General features: G+C 37.1%; 2 protein-coding genes across 2 annotated transcripts; one reads left to right on the plus strand and one right to left on the minus strand.

Moving 5' to 3' along the window:
- The first annotated feature begins 9,208 nt into the window (after positions 1-9,208).
- On the plus strand, positions 9,209-18,040 carry LOC126911391 (protein SAND). Its single transcript, XM_050698401.1, has 7 exons — positions 9,209-9,578; positions 9,672-9,829; positions 10,205-10,405; positions 11,601-11,761; positions 13,322-13,580; positions 14,040-14,514; positions 15,022-18,040. Exons 1-7 carry the CDS (start codon positions 9,312-9,314, stop codon positions 15,160-15,162), a joined length of 1,662 nt encoding a protein of 553 aa, XP_050554358.1. The 5' UTR covers positions 9,209-9,311; the 3' UTR covers positions 15,163-18,040.
- A 382-nt stretch (positions 18,041-18,422) lies between these two features.
- On the minus strand, positions 18,423-19,791 carry LOC118279365 (pre-mRNA-splicing factor 38). The gene is made up of 2 exons (XM_035599045.2): positions 19,099-19,791; positions 18,423-18,717 (listed from the first exon to the last, which is right to left on the minus strand). Exons 1-2 carry the CDS (start codon positions 19,767-19,769, stop codon positions 18,477-18,479), a joined length of 912 nt encoding a protein of 303 aa, XP_035454938.1. The 5' UTR covers positions 19,770-19,791; the 3' UTR covers positions 18,423-18,476.
- Between the last annotated feature and the right edge of the window lie 393 nt (positions 19,792-20,184).

The raw sequence follows: 20,184 nt of genomic DNA on the forward strand, positions 1-20,184 counted from the left end.
AGAAGACATCAACCCGCCTGCCAAGCTTAAAGATTATCGTAAACCCCCTATAGTCCAGCAGTGGACTGTCACCGAAATGGCACCGAAATGGCAAAATTTTAAAAACATCCACCAAAGGCGGCTGTCGTGAAAAAAAACTCGCTATTATAAGACCCAAAGAAACAGATATCATGTAATAAGTTTTGTCCCGTTCTTTTCATTCCGACTTGGATATATTTTAGGTAAATTATGTAGCTCATTCAAAAAGGGTAATACTCATCGGTAGGTACCTATGTAATACTATGTATATGTATGCGAAATTTTTCGTCACGAACAATTTGTTACAGTGTATTATAATGGATGGAAGTGACACTGTAACTTACACCTGAATACGAATATATTATCTAGAACTTTAAGCAATTTTATTAAGTTACACTTTTACCTTTTTACACCGTCACGCCTTTTATCCCCAAAGAGGAAGGCAGAGCTGTGTACATAATGGGACATAATGCCAATTGAATCTTTACTTCTTCCTGTAAATTCACTTAGAGCTTTGCTCTGATAGCTCAGTGAAAGGTTAATATTCTCAATTAGAAAATACAGTTAGTGGCTTAATTAGTTACTTAATGTAGTAATTGGTTAATAGTCAGCATCTAAACTTCCTATACCTACAGTGATATAGGTAATATCACATTCTTGAATAGACATTCATGCTTCTAACTACCGATAAAAAGCGCAAAAATAAAAATCTACGCTCAGTATAACTTACAGTGTCACTACCGTCTTGTATTATTTCTTAAGAATACACAAGACGGTCTCAAATAACCCTTATTATTGCAGCTATAAGACATAATTTATATTATCTCTTATTATCTTGTGTTATGATTTGAATTTCTTATATTTTTTTATCGTCTTGTCAACGTTTGTTTCGTAGAATTAGGCTTTTAGTTACATTGGTAATAGGAGCCATTTCGATAGTTTTAGAAGCTAAAGAAAATAAAGTTTAGTCGTCATTGTCGTGGTGGATTAAGGGGGAGGTCTTTATCCAGGAGTGGACGTCTTTCGACTGTTGATGATGATGATGATAAGTTTTAGTTGTACTCAATATTTAACTTAGATAACAACTACGTTGTTCGCGTTTCTGTAACTACAACTGCAAATATGCAACAATAGAGTTTGATTCCCAAAACGATGTGTATTTTTAAATGCACAATCATTATCAACAAACACTTATTATAATACAAAAAAAAACTACATTCCTAAAAAAAGGAAAGCAAATGTTGTTTACCGACACATTACGTCATTTTCTGCACAATAACTTCCTACAAAGCTGCATAATACATAAATTATAATAATATTGTGTCTTATAAGCTGGAGTTCTGTTAGACGCTCAATCGCTGGCGTCATACACAAGGACACAACAACACAGGGCTCCAAACTGTCAGGGAACTCCTCAAAACTCACTCACTGACTTATAAGTTGTAACAAACTTGTGCCGCCCCTACTATGGGAAGACATTTTTTTTATGAATCAGTACTGCTACTTTGGAGAGGATGTTATGTGTGGGAAAGTTCTGTAAACTGATAGTAATTCGTTAAATCAGGTTATATTTAGTAAAATAATTAAGAAAATAGCTAACATATTCTTCCTTAATGTCTTTTCCCAACTCGGTTTTGAACTAGATTTTATGATCTTGAGTCATAAAATCTAGTAAGAATGTTTGGTATTTATAACATTTTTCAACAACACCAAATCTCCTGGTTGGTTTATATCGATTAAAAGACCCTTGTCATTTTCCAGATCCAGAGCTACCCGTAAAAATAAAGTAAAATAGCGACTAAGAATTGGTTCGATAAAGACGTACAAATTCGGTCAATAGGGCACTACTCCGATAGTCTTCCGACCTTGGTCGATTTCATCCTAATATAACCTCTAAAACATTAAAAGAACCCAACGTCTAACCCTCGTTAATAAAACCATACCTTTAAGGCGAGAATGCCTTCATCTTGGCGGATTTTGAACGCTTTGTTGCTACGACGTAGCAGCACGTAGCCGTCTACGTCAGCTACGAATTTCGTAGCAAGTAAACTGCTACGCATCGAGTTGGACAATCGGATTTGGGTCATTCAGTTCAATTCTGCAGATAGATTCTTCGTGTTTTTAGTTATATTCGGGTCACGTTGTTATTATTTTTAAATATTTTGAGGACATAAAGTTCCAAGCTACTATACTTTGCAAACTTCATCTATTGGCTTAAATGGCCGTCCTTGATTTATATTCAAAAACCTAGAACAGGACTAAGCTTTGTAATCTTATTTACATTAACATACGTTTTTTTTCTGATTTATGATTAATAAACACTAATTTCAATCTCCTGAAATTTTAATTTTAAGTTATAGTACGTTTTACATATTTATTTATTACTTATTAAAATTTGTATTTAGTAAGTATTACTGTATTACGTTTAATTCAGTTTAATTATTTTTCATAATTATGTTATCTTTCTAACCACCCATATCAACCTAAATCAATCGTTATTTCTAAAAGCCATAAAGTTTAATTTCCCATGAATTTAACCGCATTATATTAAATCTCCTGAAACAATACATAACAAAACCTCCTTTTCCAATAGTAAGGGCCATTGATGTGGATCACAGAACTCAAAAACTTCACTCTCACAACTCGTGAACTCTTACAAATGCTTGTTTTATTGCCATCACTTTTTTACTGGTGGCAACACCGTCTAAAAAGTTGCCAGAAGACAAATTTGAGGGACGTGATGCTTTTCCGTTATATGTTATTACTGGTTACAAATACGAATGCTTTGTGATACGCATTTATAATGAGACAAAGCTACTGATATAAGTATTGATGAGGAAATTATTTACTTTCATATCTAAGACTAGTAAGATTTTATTTGAGACTTCAGCTGCATACTATTTGACTAGTGTGACTACTTCTACGTGCCATGTGGGGATAGAAAATATTTTGTTACCTTTCTTTTTTTCGCAGTCGACGTAAGGACACATATGACAGAGAACCAGTCTGTCAAGTATAGGGAGTCAAATGTATTTTTTATGGGGGAAAATTATCCAATGACTTCTCCCGTTTTGCAAGAGGGAGTGTCAGACTCTTACTGATTAAAAACCACCTCGTTCCTGCTACTCCTGCTTTTTGAGCCGGAGCCTCAGCAACCCGCCAGGCAATCTGCAGCTCCGCCAATCAGTCAGCATCAGCCCTATTGGGTCTGATCTGTCGTGGTCTGATGGCTCTTTGAGTCTGGTTTGCACGGGTCTAGTTCTGGTCGGGCAGCGAGTTACCCGTTCTCGCCTAACATAGGCCGGTGTTTACGGTTACAGTGGTAGCAAGAGGCCATCTCGCGATCCCCTTTGCCAGGAATGTCATTCACCACGACTGGGATGTGAGGAGGTAACATGACCGCTTCGCAGAAGGAGGAGACGGCATCCTATTAACTCTCGCTTCGCATCATGGCTTGACAAAGTATAAAATTCTGGCATCACTGCAGGACTTAACCACATTTACCATTATCTACCACATAAAGTAACAAAATGGTAACCCTCCGTCAAGAGAAGCCAGTTAAATATCATTATAACTTAAAACGGGACATTTACCTTGTTTATTTATTTTTATGAGTTTCCGATATTTTGGCTAATAAATATTACTAAAGACCAAGTCCGTTTAAAAACTTATAAAGTCAGTTAAAATCACCCTAACCTCAAAAAATCGCACTCTCCATGATTAATTTCACTTCTGTTTTACACAAATAAAATATGGCAACCATAAAACTAGCCACGGTAACCATAACATGTTCCACGTCCATTAATATGAGCTATAGCTAGTCGGGACATGAAAATAATTGCTCGACCACAACCCATCAATGAAAAGCCTTTGTAAAGTATAATGCAACCAAATAATTCGTTAACACCGCTATTGTTTTAATATTATAAATGAATGGACGTGTTTTTAGTGGATTGATTAGTTTAAAAATATTGGTGGAATCTGAAATGCATAGTATTTTTTTTTATTGATTTACAAAGAAAACATTGTCCCATACTAGGATTTTCTCTTGTATCGTGTGTCGTTTACAAACATACTATATATATAACTCACAACAGTATGTGGGTCACACATAGAGTTGCTCCGTATAGGAATCCAACTCGCTACACGTTCGTGGTAGCCGGTTTCCTTAGCCACCGCAACAACCATGCAGTCAAATTACTATGGTTATGCTATTTGACTTTTATTTTGAGTGTGGAAGAGCCATCCTTCGGCACGAATGGACCGGCTCGACCGGAATGATACCATGGCCTTACAAAAACCGACGAGAAACTACGCTTGCGTTGTGTTTCGTTGGCCCAACTATCATCATGAGTATCATATCAGGTTATTGGTAGCCATCCATCGTCTACCGTCTCAGCTCTTAGGGCTCTTACCACCAACATTACTTGATTTTTAAAAGAAGATTTCCACTTTTATTCTCCAGCCATAATCTTCAACAGATGGGGCCCAGTAGGGCTGATGCCCGATCCGGAGCTGCGGACAACGTAACAGGTTACCGAGACTCCGGCTCAAAGCAGGAGAAGGAACGGGGTGGTTTTTAGTCAGTAAGAGTCTGACACTCCTCACCCAAGGCGGGAGAAGACATTGGATGATTTTCCGTCCTCAAAAAAAAGCCATAATCTTCAAACATAAACACAAAGCTAATAAAACAACATCTTCCCACAAGAGCCTACGAAACTCGTTCTAAGGTCGCGACTTAGAGGTTTAATAAAAAATTTGATCAGTTTAAACAAAGCAATTCATATTCATGAATGACAATAATTCTCTTGGAGGCCGAATAAATTAGATACCGGGCGGCTGGGGCTAGGATGTTGAAAGAGGAAGGAGGAGAATTGGATGTGGTAGTAGAACCGTATTTCAGTCTATTTCAAACGTAGTTTTAACATAGTTTTTTGTAGTATAAGCCGGTTGACGAGCAGACGGATCCCCTAATGAGCATGAACATTCGAAACACCAGAGGCGTTACAAGTGCGTTGCCGGCCTTTTGGAGGTTAGGAATTTAAGAGCTGTTAGAGAAGGAGAGGACAAGGAGGCGGATGTAGAAGAACCGGCAGTTGCGGTTTTCAGTATATGTATATATATAACCAATGAGCCAAGTTCATAAAATAAAAACGGTTGTGTGAGTGACCATGAACCATTGATTACAATATAACTAACAGTTAAAAATTCTTCCATATCTTCAACAACACATACAACATAATTAACATAAAATACCGCATCCACAGAACCCTACTCCCTGCACAGTCACGAAAGAAAAAAGTTTCCTTCTCGCCGCGAATTTACTTGCATCTCACGTACCTATTAGGGATGGGGGACAAATAAGTAAGACGTTTATTTAAACAAGGCTGCAGTATAAGGACGCAATATAAACCGAGACACCCCTATCAATGTTGCGAGGAAATGGTATTTGTTGAATCTTGAGTTGCTTTGGATTAAAGTAGATAGTTGAATTTAGATGATTTATTTGCACAGGGCTCTGAGAAGTGTTCCTTATTTTCTGATTTGTGAGTAAATTAAAGAAATACTTTTAATTTCACGTAGATAGATTGGCCCGAGCAGATTAATTATCAGTTACCACGGCTTTACAGTGCTTTTCCACCAGAGATGTGCTATGCTACATTGCTTGCTGGTGGAAACGGACCCAGCTAAGATGTATCTATAGATGGCTTCCCTACTATCACTACATCGCATACTCGAGCTGTTCATCTTTCTGGTACAGCTACATAGCTTAGAATCAGTGGAAACGTGCATACAAGCATGCTGCCATTTGAACAGGTCCACTCATATTGTTGTGGTTCTTTCCTTTATAGACCACTACAGAATCAACTTACACGATTTTCTCACATTATTCTTTATTTAATTGTTTGGACTTTAAAACAGACTATGACCTATGAGTTTGTTTTGGCATTTCTTCTCATAGTAGTCAGACTCATCTAGTTATTTTAGAGATTGATGCGTAAAAGTGTTATTTTGTAACCTATTTGCAAAAATAAATACGCACGAAGCGCTTCGCTTCAAGCTAACTTGTGCGAACTGCTAGGGAGTGGAACTCCTTGCCGGAGTCTGTGTTTCCTGATGGGTATAACCTGGGTGTCTTGAAAGCCCGAGTGAATAGGTTGCTTATGGGCAGACGTGCTCCATCGTAGGCCGCATCATCACTTACCATCAGGTGAGACAGCGGCCAAACGTCAAATGTAAAAAAAAATACCGTTTGTTATATTAGGTAGGTACATATTTTATTTAATGAAAATCATCACATCGACACGGTCGAGCAACACTTCCCGAAATGACCACAATTAAACGTAAATACCTATTACATTTCGCCAATATTTTATCACAGAACATTACCGAAGGCCGTTTATATGAGGCACGGGCTCAGACTGACTGTAGAGGCAGGGCAGCATTATGGAACTGGGCCCCTGGGGTCCTATATAACGAATTTAAAGGTAAAGGGTGACAATAATTATCCAAACAGTGCTGATAGTTCCTGTCTATTTAAGAAAAGTTCACAAAATGTATTGCACTATATGTATTGCAGTTTAATACAGTTGTTAATAAGTATAGGATAGGACAGTGGATAATAAATGTGGGACAGCCATGCTTTGATACGAATAGGCCGGCTCGATCGGAGTCATACCACGGCCTCACTGAAAACCGACGTGTCCCTACGCTTGCGTTGTGTTTCGTTGTGTAACTGAGGTTATCGAAGGATCCCAACTTTTCGAATCCCCGAGTCTCCAAAAACCCTAAATTCCTAACCCCCATAAGGCCTGCAACGCACTTTTAACGCCTTTGCTGTTACGAGTGTCTATGTACGACAGCGATTTCTTACCATCAGGTGATCCGTCAGCTCGTTTACCCGTTTATATCATGAAAAAAGTTGCCGCACTAGGATTTTCTCCTGAATCGTATGTGAATTTACAAACACAAACATAATTTTGCATTCAAATTATACCGCCGATGATTACGCAAATAATTCAGGCATCCAATTCAAATACTATGTATCGGTTTTGTTTTAAAACAAAATTCCAGGAACCTTGGGGAGGAGTAGCAGGAGTAGAAACAGGGTGGTTTTTAGTCAGTAAGAGTCTAACACTCCCTCTCGCCTCACCCAAGGCGATAGAAGTCATTGGATGATTATCCCACCTCAAAAAAGAAGGGGCCTTGGATTCCTTCACACTAATGCAACCCACCCCTTACAACCCAGTCCGACTCTGCGAAACACACCTTAAGCTCAGGACTTACAAGTGAACAGTTATCAGCTTGTTCCACATGGTCGGTCATGAAGCATAGCTCACGAACCCTTGTGTCCAATCGGTGACAATTTGTTACATTATTCTACTTGAATACCTTTATACATTTCCACTTTCAGATACTTTTGTTGTTGATAACGAATATCTATCGTACTCGTAATAGACTTAGGTGTCTCTCTATTGTTAAAAGGAATCTGTGTCAAATTATCCTCTGATTACCTTCATTATGAATAAAAGTGAATGTGGTCCCTATTTACAGTAGAATAGAATAGGTAATGCCGTTTGTAGTTATTGTTTCTTGAAACTAGGTACTTTCGACTGACGATTAGCGATTAACAACGCTCATGGACACTGGGACACCCACAACAAAACTTTTTTTTTTAATCCTTGTGTTTATTTTGCAAATACGACAAATGCCATTCAAGTAACTTCCGTAGTAATTGAGTAATCGTAATAAGTAAGTGAGGTTACCGGAGGCCCAATTATCCCGCTTCCCAATCTTCCCAATCCCCGGGTTCCTAACAAATTCCTAACCCAAAAGGCTAGCAATGAACTTGTAACGCCTCTGGTGTTTCGGGTGTCTATGGGCAGTGATAAGTCATACGCGATCAGGTGATACGTCTGCTCGTTTACCGGCTTATACCATAAAAAAAGTTTATAAAGTATTTCATTTAGACGACCCATACAAGACTCCTATTTCAGCCCCATCCAAAGGTTGTCTGTAAGAAATCGCCTTGTGCTATAAGACCGCCCATTGTACACTATGCTTATTTATGTTGTCCTATGTATGATGTACAATAAAGTGTTAATAAATACGCCAAATGCCATTCAACTAACGAACTTCCTCATAATTTTAGTAATCATAAGCAAAACTTATAATCCTTTGCAAAAATATATAGCATGTTCCTCATTGCTATTCTAAAACATAAGACACGTTTACAAACAACAAAATGAAATAACATGTAAATAGGTAACGTGGCGAGTTTCGGACCAACACACGAAATTAAATGAAGTCCATTAGTCTCTTTACAAATGCTTAAGTACCTCATAATTAATTCAGTACAAATTAGTTGTACATTAATTCAAGCACTTAGTACTAGTTACATGTTACATTACAATTTCAATGTTAATTATAAACCTAGAAATGTTAGAATAGAATGAATAGTTAGGTAAGTCGTATCCTTTTGTTATTAAATTTGAAGGTATACCTAGGCGACCTAGGCCTCATTGTTTCATCATCAACATCATCAGCCGTAAATCATCCCCTGATGAACAAAGGTATCCTCTAAGTCTAAGGTAGAATGACAAGTCTCCACCTGCATCCACTGGCTCCCCGCGACTCTGGCCTGTTCGCGCTACGTCTTTCGGTCAGCGGTCGCCACTCGATCACTTTCCTGGCCCAGCGGCCATCAGTCCTTCGAGAGACGTTGTCTGCTTAATTCATATTTTGAGGGCTATGTCTGTAAGTTTAGCGAATTTCCATTTTTTTTATTTAATCGCAAAGAAACTCCCAGCATAGCTCTCTCTGTCACTCGCAGGGCGACTGTGAGTCACTCTAAAAGGCTAGAAAATGCAAGTGTTTTGATGATTATTCAATTTCTTTTCTTTTACTTTTTAGTCAATTTCTACTAAATTATTCGGAGTACGTGATTCAGGTTTATTTATTTGAATTTCTTGATCTTTATATATTTATTTTTTGTTTTTTATTATGGCAATATTATAATAATGGCAACTATTGCCAAAAAAGTCAGTGTCAAAGTCATGTCAAAATGACAACACACCCCATTATTAAGCGTTCCAAACCAAAATTTATGTTTGAGCATTAGAAAGAGAAAATAGACGATTAATTCGAAAGAGTAAAAGAGACAGACACATATAATTTGCTAAGCTGACTACGTAACGCACGGACGAAACTCAGCCAGTAACGTTATATTGATGCCGTTTTGCAGTAGTAAAGTATATTTTAATATTTTATTTATTTATTGAAAATTATACGTTATGGCTTCCACTTCCAAAGATGTTCCCGCGGTCGTCATTCAGGACAATCCTCCAGACGATTTGGAACCTGGTGCATGTCACGACAGCATCCTAAATCCTACAGATTCTTTCGAAGAGTTCGCTTCGGAGATGAGCTCGAGTCTCCAAGAGAGGAATATATCGTTGGCCACAAAAAGCAGTACTATTAGTGAAATACAAAGTGAAATTGGTGAAAATTCTGCGCCAATGAAGCCTACTAAGTCCAGTGATGATTTACAGACTAAAGATGTAAGTTTTTTTTTTAATTCTTTACTGCAAGTGGCAACAGTTACATACAGCCTATTGTACAAAGAGGTTTTATTGCTAATATTATGTTTGTAGGAATCAATATCAGCTTCAACAAGCAACTCGAACTTGACGGAGCAAAACGGAGATGATACGGACACAGAGAAAGATGATTATCTCCAATCTCCAGAGTTAGTGAACAAAGAGAAACATGTGTTCATACTAAGCTCTGCTGGTAAACCTATTTATTCTAGGCAAGTATGTTTTTGTTTTGATATCTGCCCTTTCAATTTTATTCACAACAATAAGTACCTACTTCTATACCGTGTAAAACACAGACTAAACAAAATCTGAATGAAGGTGGTTAGATTTAAGTACTAACATAAAGTCGCCATAGGATTAACACAAATGAAATTAGACTTTATGGCTTCTCATTTATTGTCCATTTTACATTGTATAACAAATAATTAGTCATCTTTATTTACATTGTCATTGATCAATCAGATACTTATTTTATGGCCAGTACAAAATTAATACTTTGAAGACCTATAAAACAATCTATTCACTTGAGATAATCAAATATAGTATTTATGTACCAGGTATTAAAGTTCATATTTGAATAATTCCAGATATGGTAATGAAGATAAGTTAGCGGGCCTATGTGGTGTGATACAGGCTCTAGTAAGTGTGGTGGAGGAACAAAACCAGGATATCTTGAGATCTATCAGTACAAATGATTGTAAGGCCGTCTTCCTAGTGAAGGGGCCTTTGATACTGGTTGCCGTTTCCAAGTCTGATGAGAGTGAAACTCAGCTTGTTTTACAGTTAACGTAAGTGGGATTTTTTTTTTATTGCTTCCTCCTATATATATAAGTTCCATGCACAGAAAGGTTAAAGGATAAATTCTGTAAAAGGTTGTATAGTCATGGTGTAGTGTTTGGTGGAAATTGCCGAAGAAAGAAATTGATAAAGTGAGGAGGAAAGTAGAAAACACTATACAGTAGAGTCCGTTTATAATGACATCGAAAGGAATTGACAAACACGTCATAATAAGCGGACGTCATACAAAGCATTATGTATAAATGAAAATCTTTTTTATGTAAATATGTATGTATTAAGTATTTTAATACAGAAACATAGTATATTTGCATATGTGTAAGACCATATTAAATCAAAATCAAAATTGCACGTAATCAGCAGATTATTATAATAACACATACAAGTGTATTTTTTATTGTAAGTAATCTGTAATTTTTGTCTGCTTTTGTTTCTTCATTTTATTGTAAAAACAGACTCTCACACTATTGTGTATAGAAGACATAGCTATGGTCAAATTATCATTTTCAATATTGCTGTGGACAAATCGTGATAATAATTCTGCAGCTTTTAATGCCTCTTCAAAACAAAAACTAGGCACGTGCCGAACGTCGTCGGGAATTAACGAACATTATTGAAGGTAAAGAATCGTGCCGGTCATTATAATCGGACATAATTTATTAAAAATGGGTCATATAAAGCGGCATGTCACTGTAAGGGAAGTCATTATATCCGACTTTTTTATAAAGAATTTTATATGAAAACCAAACTTCGTCATGCAATTACGTTATAATAACCGGTTGGTCAATATAGGCGGAGTCATAATAAACGGATTCTTCTGTACTTTAAATAAAACAAAATATGTTATGCCCAAATTAACTACAAATCGACTGTGACTCGAAACTAGTGGAGCGTTTCTGCATTAATTTACGTGATTAAACCATGATTTATAGTTAATTTAGTATGTCTCATAATAGTCATTATAAACTTGTGTTATGCCCATCCATTTGCTATTTTTTTTTTTATTATTTTCTATGCTTTGACTTTGCACAATAATATATTCTTCAATGAAATAGTACAATCCCAGTCCACCTATCTTTCTCCATTTCGGAGCACCATCAGCAGCTTTTATTAAATCCATTTACACCTCATAATTTTTTATTTACTATTATAAACCCTATTACAATAAAAATATGCTTCAAATTCCAGGTATGCATTTAACCAAATAGTATCAGTACTTACTCTAACGCAGCTGAACAGAATATTTGAACAACGACGGAACTACGATCTGCGGCGACTGCTCTCGGGGGCCGAGCGACTTATTGACCACTTACTTATATTTATGGAGAAAGATCCTGCTTTCTTATTGGGTGAGTTGAATGCATTTTATTAGCATTTTTCATCTTCAATACGATGCCTATGTAGGTCGGGTCGAGTAGTCGTGCAGAGCAAGGTATCTTAGGTTTAATTTCTTGATGGTATAAGCTGGTAAACGAGCAGACGGATCACCTGATAGTAAGCAATCGCTGCCGCCCCTGGACACCCGAAACACTAGAGGTGTTACAAGTCCGTTGACGGCCTTTGGCGGTTAGGAATTTAGGTGTTGTTGGGGAATCGGGGATTGGGAAGAAGGTAATTGGGGTAATTGGGCCTCTGGTAACCTCACTCACAGAACGAACCACAACACAAGCGTTGTTTTACGTCGGTTTGCTTTGAAGCCCACCATCCACAACATAAAAAGAAAATCGTGGTGAGGGGCAACATTTAAAAAAATGTTTGTAGGTAGTCTATTCAAATGTTATTCATTAGAATTAATACAAATACGTACTTTCAGAATGTGTAATACAATCTGGTTGTTCTCTAGCAGTTCTGAGGTTTCTTACACACATAAGTAGGTACCTATTTACCGACATACTTCACTTTCTGTCTATAAATATCTTGAGTAGTTAGTTGCTAATAATAGCTGTACACTAACTTATAATTTGTACAACAAAAACACGACCAAGAGACCTTGAATCTAGTGAACCACAAAAACGCACTTACCTCCGAAATTACTGGCTTGAAATGAAAAAAAAATACATTTGTTGGATCGTTCATTGATCGAGGAAGGCGATAGGCTATAAAATAGCACGCTATGACAAATAGAACGAATAACTAACCAATCGAACCCTTAGTGCGAATTTCCTTTACGTTAAACGAATATGAAACTAGAGCGCGTGCGGCACTCTGATTGGCCGGCAACATAATTGTAGTATATCTCAAAATGATAGAGATAGCACGATATTCAAATACAAATTCAATTGAGTTACATTGCAATTTAGACATAAGTAGGAACGGGGTGGTTTTAGTCAGTAAGAGTCTGACACTTCCTCCCTCTCTCCCAAAGCGGAAGAAGTCATTGGATGATTTTCCCCCTTGCCCAATCACGTTCAATAGTCGCCAATTTATCAAATCAAATTACCTAATCTATAGGCTCAAATACTCAATCGCCACTCAATTTTAAGATGCTCTCAAGAATAGTTCTGTCCCTATCGAATGTGCTTTGCGACTCGAATGAATTAACCAACCAAAACGCATAACGCACTCTCGTTCCAATATCATAAAACGTACAACTAAATCGTACTAAGTGTTAAAACGATAGAGATATCACGATATTTAAATATAAATTAAACTCTAAAGATTGAAGCTATGGCTTATAATGAAGTGGGTGAGAGCGGTCACCGGTGACCGCTTGGAGTTTGAGCGAACGACGCGTTACGCACGCGCGGTCACCGATAACCGCTTGTTTGTTACGACGTTAAATTAAGTAGCATTGCAGTTGAGGCGTTAGTTTCCTTTTACCGTAATGTGCACCTATGCCTACCCCTTCGGGGATAAAAAGGGTGACGTTGTTACGTTGTGGTTTCCTTTAAATCTCTTTTTATTTCCAGGCGCAGTCCGCTGCCTTCCTCTACCAGAGAAAGCAAGAGAGAACATAACTAATGCGATCCAGACAACTTGTAACAAGATAAGAGACCTGGTCTTCGCAATAATGCTCGCCGGGAACCAACTGATAACTTTAGTTCGAATGAAGAAGTACACGTTACATCCGTCAGATATACATTTGTTGTTCAATTTGGTTCGAAGCTCGGAGTCTTTCAAAACGGCTGAGAGTTGGACGCCCATTTGTTTGCCGAAGTTTGATTCGACGTAAGTTGTTTTAGACATGTACATCTCTACTTGAAACCATGAAAGTATAATGACTTTTTTATACTAAAGTCAGTAAACGAGCAAAGGGATCACCTGATGGTAAGCAATCGCCGCTGCCCATAGACACTCGGAACACCAGAGGCGTTACATGTTTGCCATCTTTTGGGATTTAGGAATTTAAGGGGCTGGTGGAGAATCGGGGATTGAGAAGAAGGGTAATTGGGCCAACGGCAACCTCACTCACACAACGAAACACAACGCAAATGTTATTTCACGTCGGTTTTCTGTGAGGCCGTGGTATCACTCCAGGCGAACTGCCCCATTCGTGCCGGAAGATTGCTCTTTCACACTTTTTGACTAACGTAGACATTGAAACAGTAGCCAAACCCTGCGCACAAATATATCTCTACTTTAAATCATAAAAGCATAAAAACTCACAAAACATTAATAATTTTCCAGAGGTTTCCTCCACGGCCACGTGTCCTATATATCAGAAGATTGCCAAGCCTGCCTCCTGCTCCTCACAGTACAACGCGACGCCTTCTTCCCACTATCACAAGCGAAACACACGATCGCAGACAAACTGAGACGATCCAACTGCCTAGTCGCCATCAACGACGCACTAAATAGGAACGAAGAACTCCCAACTACAAACCCTTTGAAACATATAGGCATACCAGAAATTAGGCACTTTATGTACAAATGTAAATCTACGGCTCAACTGTTTACTTCCGATCCTATTAGCTTAGATAAGTTACAGGATTATAGGTTGAGGCATAAAGAGGGTGGTGATATTATGGAGAAGAAAGTTGAGAAGTTGTCCGATATTGATTATGTGAGAAATTATAGAAAGTTCTGCAGTTCCATACATTGTACTTCTACGCCGGCCAAGTTGATATTTCGGTCGAATTCCTGTGATACTATTCTGGCTTGGGTGAGTGATTGATATTTGTTGATTTAAGGTTCCACAGGCCTGCATCGCACGCATCGTACGCATTCCGTATGACGTCATCAGTACGCATCGCATGTAGGCATTGCTGATGATGCGGTCCGTACGATGTGGATCAGTGGACGCAGTTGTATGAGTTTCTATACAAGACAAACTAAAATCCGTTGCGTACAATGCGGACCTGTGGACGCTTATCTTTAGTTTTATAATCGTGGTTTTTGGGCAATGCAATGGGAAGACATTCTTATTGGGTGTTTAATTTTTTTTATTGTATAATCCGGTAAACAAACACACGGATCTCCTGATGGTAAGCTATCGCGGCCGCCCATAGACACCCGAAACATAGAGGTGTTACAAGAGCGTTGCCGGCTTTTTGGGGGTTGGGAATTTAAGGATTCTTTTCCAGAGCCCGCCAATCCCCTACACGGAAGTTCCATCCTTATACATAGCCATATGCAAATAGATATTAAAACACTAATTTTAATTTTGCAGGTTACAAATGGCTTCGAGCTCTACGTAACGTTCGATCCCCTAATGGAAAAAGACCAAGCCATAAAAGCAGTAGACCGTCTACTCAAATGGATCAAGAAAGAAGAACAAAGGATCTTCATAATGCACGCACCAACCTTCTAGCCAAAGTTCAGTGTGCCTTCATTGAGTGGCATGATTAAAAACTCTTTGAATCGAAACTCCAGCGCTGAGGATTGTCTATGATTTTACGTCACGTCAAATTTACCCGCGAATTTGTTATCTGTGAAATTGTTTTAGCTGTAGAAATTTGACAGTATTGTCGATCTGTGTTTAGCATGAATTTATTGTTATATTGTTGATTATTTGAATAATCAATTTGAGAGAGAATTTTTTTATTGGAATAATGAATGTCTAATCTCAAATCTATACTTCCCTACTTCAATAGAGCTGCAAACTTACCTAAGAGTTACTTCATTGGAGTATTAAGCTAAAACACTTCAAAACAGAGCCCATTTTTGCATGGGTAAAGTCACACTCCTAGGATGATTTGAGAATTAACTGATTAACCTCTCAGACAGATTGACTTTGTATTAATAAAATCAAATTGTTATTTAGATTATTATGCTAAAAACCTAAATTGCTACTAGTAGTTCCTTCCCTGAAGTAACTCCATCTCTATAGTTGTAAAAAGTCGAAGGTTATCTCATCATACTACCTATCACTTAATGTTTTAGAAGCTAATCTATGTCTGCAAAACTTCGGTGATCGCTTAACATCAGGGGGCTTAGTATGAATTTGTTTTACGTTTAACGAGTTCGAAACGAGAGCGTGTTCGGCGCTGTGATTGGTTGCTTCATTCGCACCGGCCAATCAGAGCGCCGAACGCGATTTCGTTTCGTTTTCGTTCAACGTAAAGCAAACTCATAATAAGGGTCAGCCGTGAGCTTAGTTGCTACAAATATTTAGTAATAAAAAAAATACTCTTCACAGAAATAAACTTCCATTCCTTCATAAAATATAGTTTTAAATCAAGAACAATAAAAATAACGTATTATTTATGATATTTGTAATATCAAATTGTATAGTAACATAATGAAATATATTGGAATAATCAAATTAGGCGAATTATTATACATACTTACATACAAATTATGAATTGAATAAATGTATCTAATAATGCATTTAGCATGCATTTTTGTCACAGGCATAGAATAAGCTGGATACTGCCAAACTTAACGTGTTTCCTAATTGGAAACAGATTCAACTGATCTTATATGTTTTTTTTATATGGAAAGACGCGTGCTATGGTTAGCTTGCCTACTATCGCTACATCGCATACTCGAGCTGCGAATCTTCCTCACACAGCTACCTATGTAGCTGTATCAGTAGAAACGATCACATAGATTCACAGCTTACGCCCGAATACTCAAACGCTACTCAATTTTAAGTTGTACTTAAATATCGTGCTATCTCTGTCATTTTATAAATAATTGATAGTGATAGAACTACATTTGAGAGCGTCTTAAAATTGAGTAGCGTTTGAGTATTCGGGCATTAGCTATTACATCCTCGCAGCACAGCTACATAGCATATCTCCGGTGGTAAAGCACCCTGAGAGTTGTCCACAGGCGCCGCCGATTGCTTACCAACAGGTGATCTGTTTACTACATAATGATTGCTTAATTTAGCTCCCAGAAAAACTTGTAGCTATTTTAGTTTAGCTTGCGGTATCTAGCTTATTCTAGATCAGTGATTTTAGTACTAAATAAATATTAGATAGATGTTCAAAGAATTACATGGGTGATCGATAAATTGTGTACATAATTATGTAGATAGTCGAAATATTGTTACAATATGCTCATTAAATATTATATTAATAGAATTTGGAAAGATCTTCCTTATAGACATAATAAATTAAAAAGTAAAGCACAGTTTAAAATAAATGTGTATCTGTCTTCGTCTTTCAGATATAGCAAGAATAGGACAATTTCAATAGGGAGCATGACGGAGTATGAAAATTAATAAAAATATTAGACACCATTTTTTTTATTTTGCCATATAACATTACAATACTTAGATAAAACGAATCAAAGTTTTAGAGTGGGAGCAAATACGTCATTTCTATAAATGTACATAGAAGTGACGTCACGCGATATTTCAAATCGATATATCTTCGAAAGTATTTGTTTTCGTAAAAAAATAAAAAATACGTGTCTAATATTTTAAAAGAATCTACAAGACGGACATTAAAATAAAAATTAGTCATCTACCCTATTCCTACATAGTGTCTAAATTAACCTAATGCCGGCTCCATGAATACATGTTGGCCCAAACATTGGGGCCAACGTTACTCGTTCGTGTTAAGCTAGATAGAAGCATTTGTAAACATTGAGGCTAATTTTTAAATGTCCGATTCACAGAGGGTGCTAAACTGCGGATGAGGCGCTTGTACCTAGCCATTATAAGCCCCAGTGGAGCTTGATGAACCTAATAAAGCACCCAAAAACATCAAAGATGGTCATGATACAGTACAGTCTTACTTTTGGGCTCTGCAAACGAATTTGTACCTAAATACAATTAGAATACTTACCAATACTGCATATTCATTATGTAACAGTTGTATACCCCTATTTTCCAAAGCATTCATTACATAACAGTATCCTTAGTACAAGTTTGGTTTACGTTTAAAGTCATCTAAACTAGATTCGTTCGGCGCTCTGATTGGCCGGGTCGAATAAGCACACCAATCAGAGCAACGAACGCGCTCTCGGTTCGATTATTTTAAAGGTAAATGAAACTCTTACTAAGGGTACAATTCCTTTCCCTTGCTTTAGCCTTGCTCTACTATAAATAGGCTGAATATTCAAATGGCTGGTCCATTCATTTAGCCAGGTAGTCCTAAAGATGCCTATTAATGAAATTGTTGTAAATAATAACATGTATGTACTAGTAAATGAATTGTTCAGTATAAAGAGAATTATTTTTATGAAATTGTTATCATAGCAATACATTTTTTTTTAAATATACATGTCAATTCATATTTTGTTTGTTTTTTTTTTAATAACCCTATTCTAATATGGGCAATGTTTTCAAATTTATAAATGTGAGTGTCTAATATATTTACGTCCCTACACTGCTGAACAAAAATCAATTGCTGTTTATTAGACTCGCTTAAACTCAAGAATGGCTGGACCAATTTGGCAAAATTGGTAGAAGTCTGGACTTCTACAAATTTTGGAAGGTTTAAAAGGTGAGAAAAAAATGTTTGAGGAGGTACGAAGTTTGCCAAATCACCTAGTATTATGATAAATTTTAGTGTAGTAACAATGGGATCTTAGAGCAGAATTATTAAGATAAACAAACTCAAGAGGTGAAAATTAATTATGAGTTAAATAAAGGACATTGACACTAAAACAATAGGATTATGCAATGAAACCATCTTATATTATTATTAAAACTACAAACATTTATTCTTATCAGTATCTTCCCCTATCTCTTCTCCTGTCAACATCGTGTCTATCTCTATCTCTTCGTTCCTTATCTCTTTCTCTTTCCCTCTGTTCCCTAGACCTATCTTTGTCCCTATCTTTGTCTCTTTCTTTCTCCCTTTCCTTCTCTCTCTCCCGTTCACGGTCTCTCTCTCTTCTGCGGTCACGGTCCCTGCTTCTAGATCTTTCTCTTTTACGCTCCTTATCACGTCTGTCGCGTTCTCTTGATCTGTAAATGAGAATTGAGATGAAACATTAGAAGATAGTCCAATTGGATTATGATTAGTTCCCATAACATGAAAATACCACAATAAACTCTTTTTAATAACTATTGTAAGCTACATCAAAACCGACACATAAATTGGAGCAAAGAGTTCAATAACCAAAATGATAAATGATATTTATTTTTGCAGATAGGTTACAATGTAACAATGTTACAATTCCATCTCTAAAATAACTAGATGAGGCTTTTCTATCGGACTACTCTGAGAAGAAATGCTGAAACAAACTCAGAGGTCATAATCTCTTTTAAAGTCTAGTCAAATCAAATAAAGATGTGAGAGAAAGTATCTCATTTCCAACATTCAACAGTTGGTTTGTCCAAACTAACCTGTCTCTCCTCCTGTCCCTTTCACCTCTTCGTCCAACTTCCTTCTCCTTCTTAACTTCTTTCACTTCTGTGTCAACATTTTCCTCATCAGACGGCATATCTTCGTCCAAATCGTCGTCCAGGGCCGAGACTTTGGGTTCCAACTCATTATTCTCCTCAAGAAAGTGACGCTTCTGTATTCTTGGTAAAATTACATCACACAAACGTTCTTCACGAAGAAGTTCGTCTATAAACTCATCTACATGGACTATTTCAAACTGTCCTTCGCGATTTTGCCTCCTAAGCTTCCTGTTATCATTGTAAAGAGGTTCCAAATACTTGTAACAGTCTACTGATGACCCTGTGAGTCTCATGTAAAACGCCCCCAAAGCACGCACATATTTGAATTCCTCGTTCTTTATAAACTCCACTACTATGTCCTTTTCAGGCTGGATCTGAAGCATTTTCAAAACTAAACACAAAAACGGAGTCGGATAGATGAAACCTCCATGCACGCCGCCAACGTAACGGAGTTCCATAGCTTTGTCGACTAATAATTCTGCAGTTAAAGCGAAACATTCTTCTTTCCAATATTTAGAGTCGTAAATACGTGATCTGATGATCTTTTCTATTAAATATTGAGGATTTGTCCCTCGTATTGACTTCGCGTCTTTCACCGTGCGGTTCGCCATTTTTGTTGTGACAGAAGTGACAGTTGTGTTGTCAGATGTCAATACGAAATTTAAAAAAAATGCCTAGAGTTGTTCCTGATAAAGATTACTGTTCATGTTTCTCAAATTGTCCGAAAAGTAGAAAATCGCCAAAAAAGTTACCGCATATCGATTCATTAGAACTGAAAAATAAAGTTCTAATGAGTTGGTTTGCCTCATCAGTCGAAGAATTATTAACAGACAATGGGCTAAGAAAGTGGTCGATTGGGCAAACGTTTGGTTTGTTTGCTTAAATAATAAATAAATACCTACTCTGGGAATTACCGAATGCAAAATTTTCAGTCAGGTGATATTTTGTTTCAACAACAACAAAGTCAGGCCTTTTATCCCCGAAAGAGTAGGCAGAGGTGCACATTACGATATGAAATGCTGCTAC

The sequence above is a fragment of the Spodoptera frugiperda genome, chromosome 14, assembly GCF_023101765.2.
Source record: "Spodoptera frugiperda isolate SF20-4 chromosome 14, AGI-APGP_CSIRO_Sfru_2.0, whole genome shotgun sequence".
In the NCBI taxonomy this organism is placed as follows: Eukaryota; Metazoa; Arthropoda; class Insecta; order Lepidoptera; family Noctuidae; genus Spodoptera; species Spodoptera frugiperda.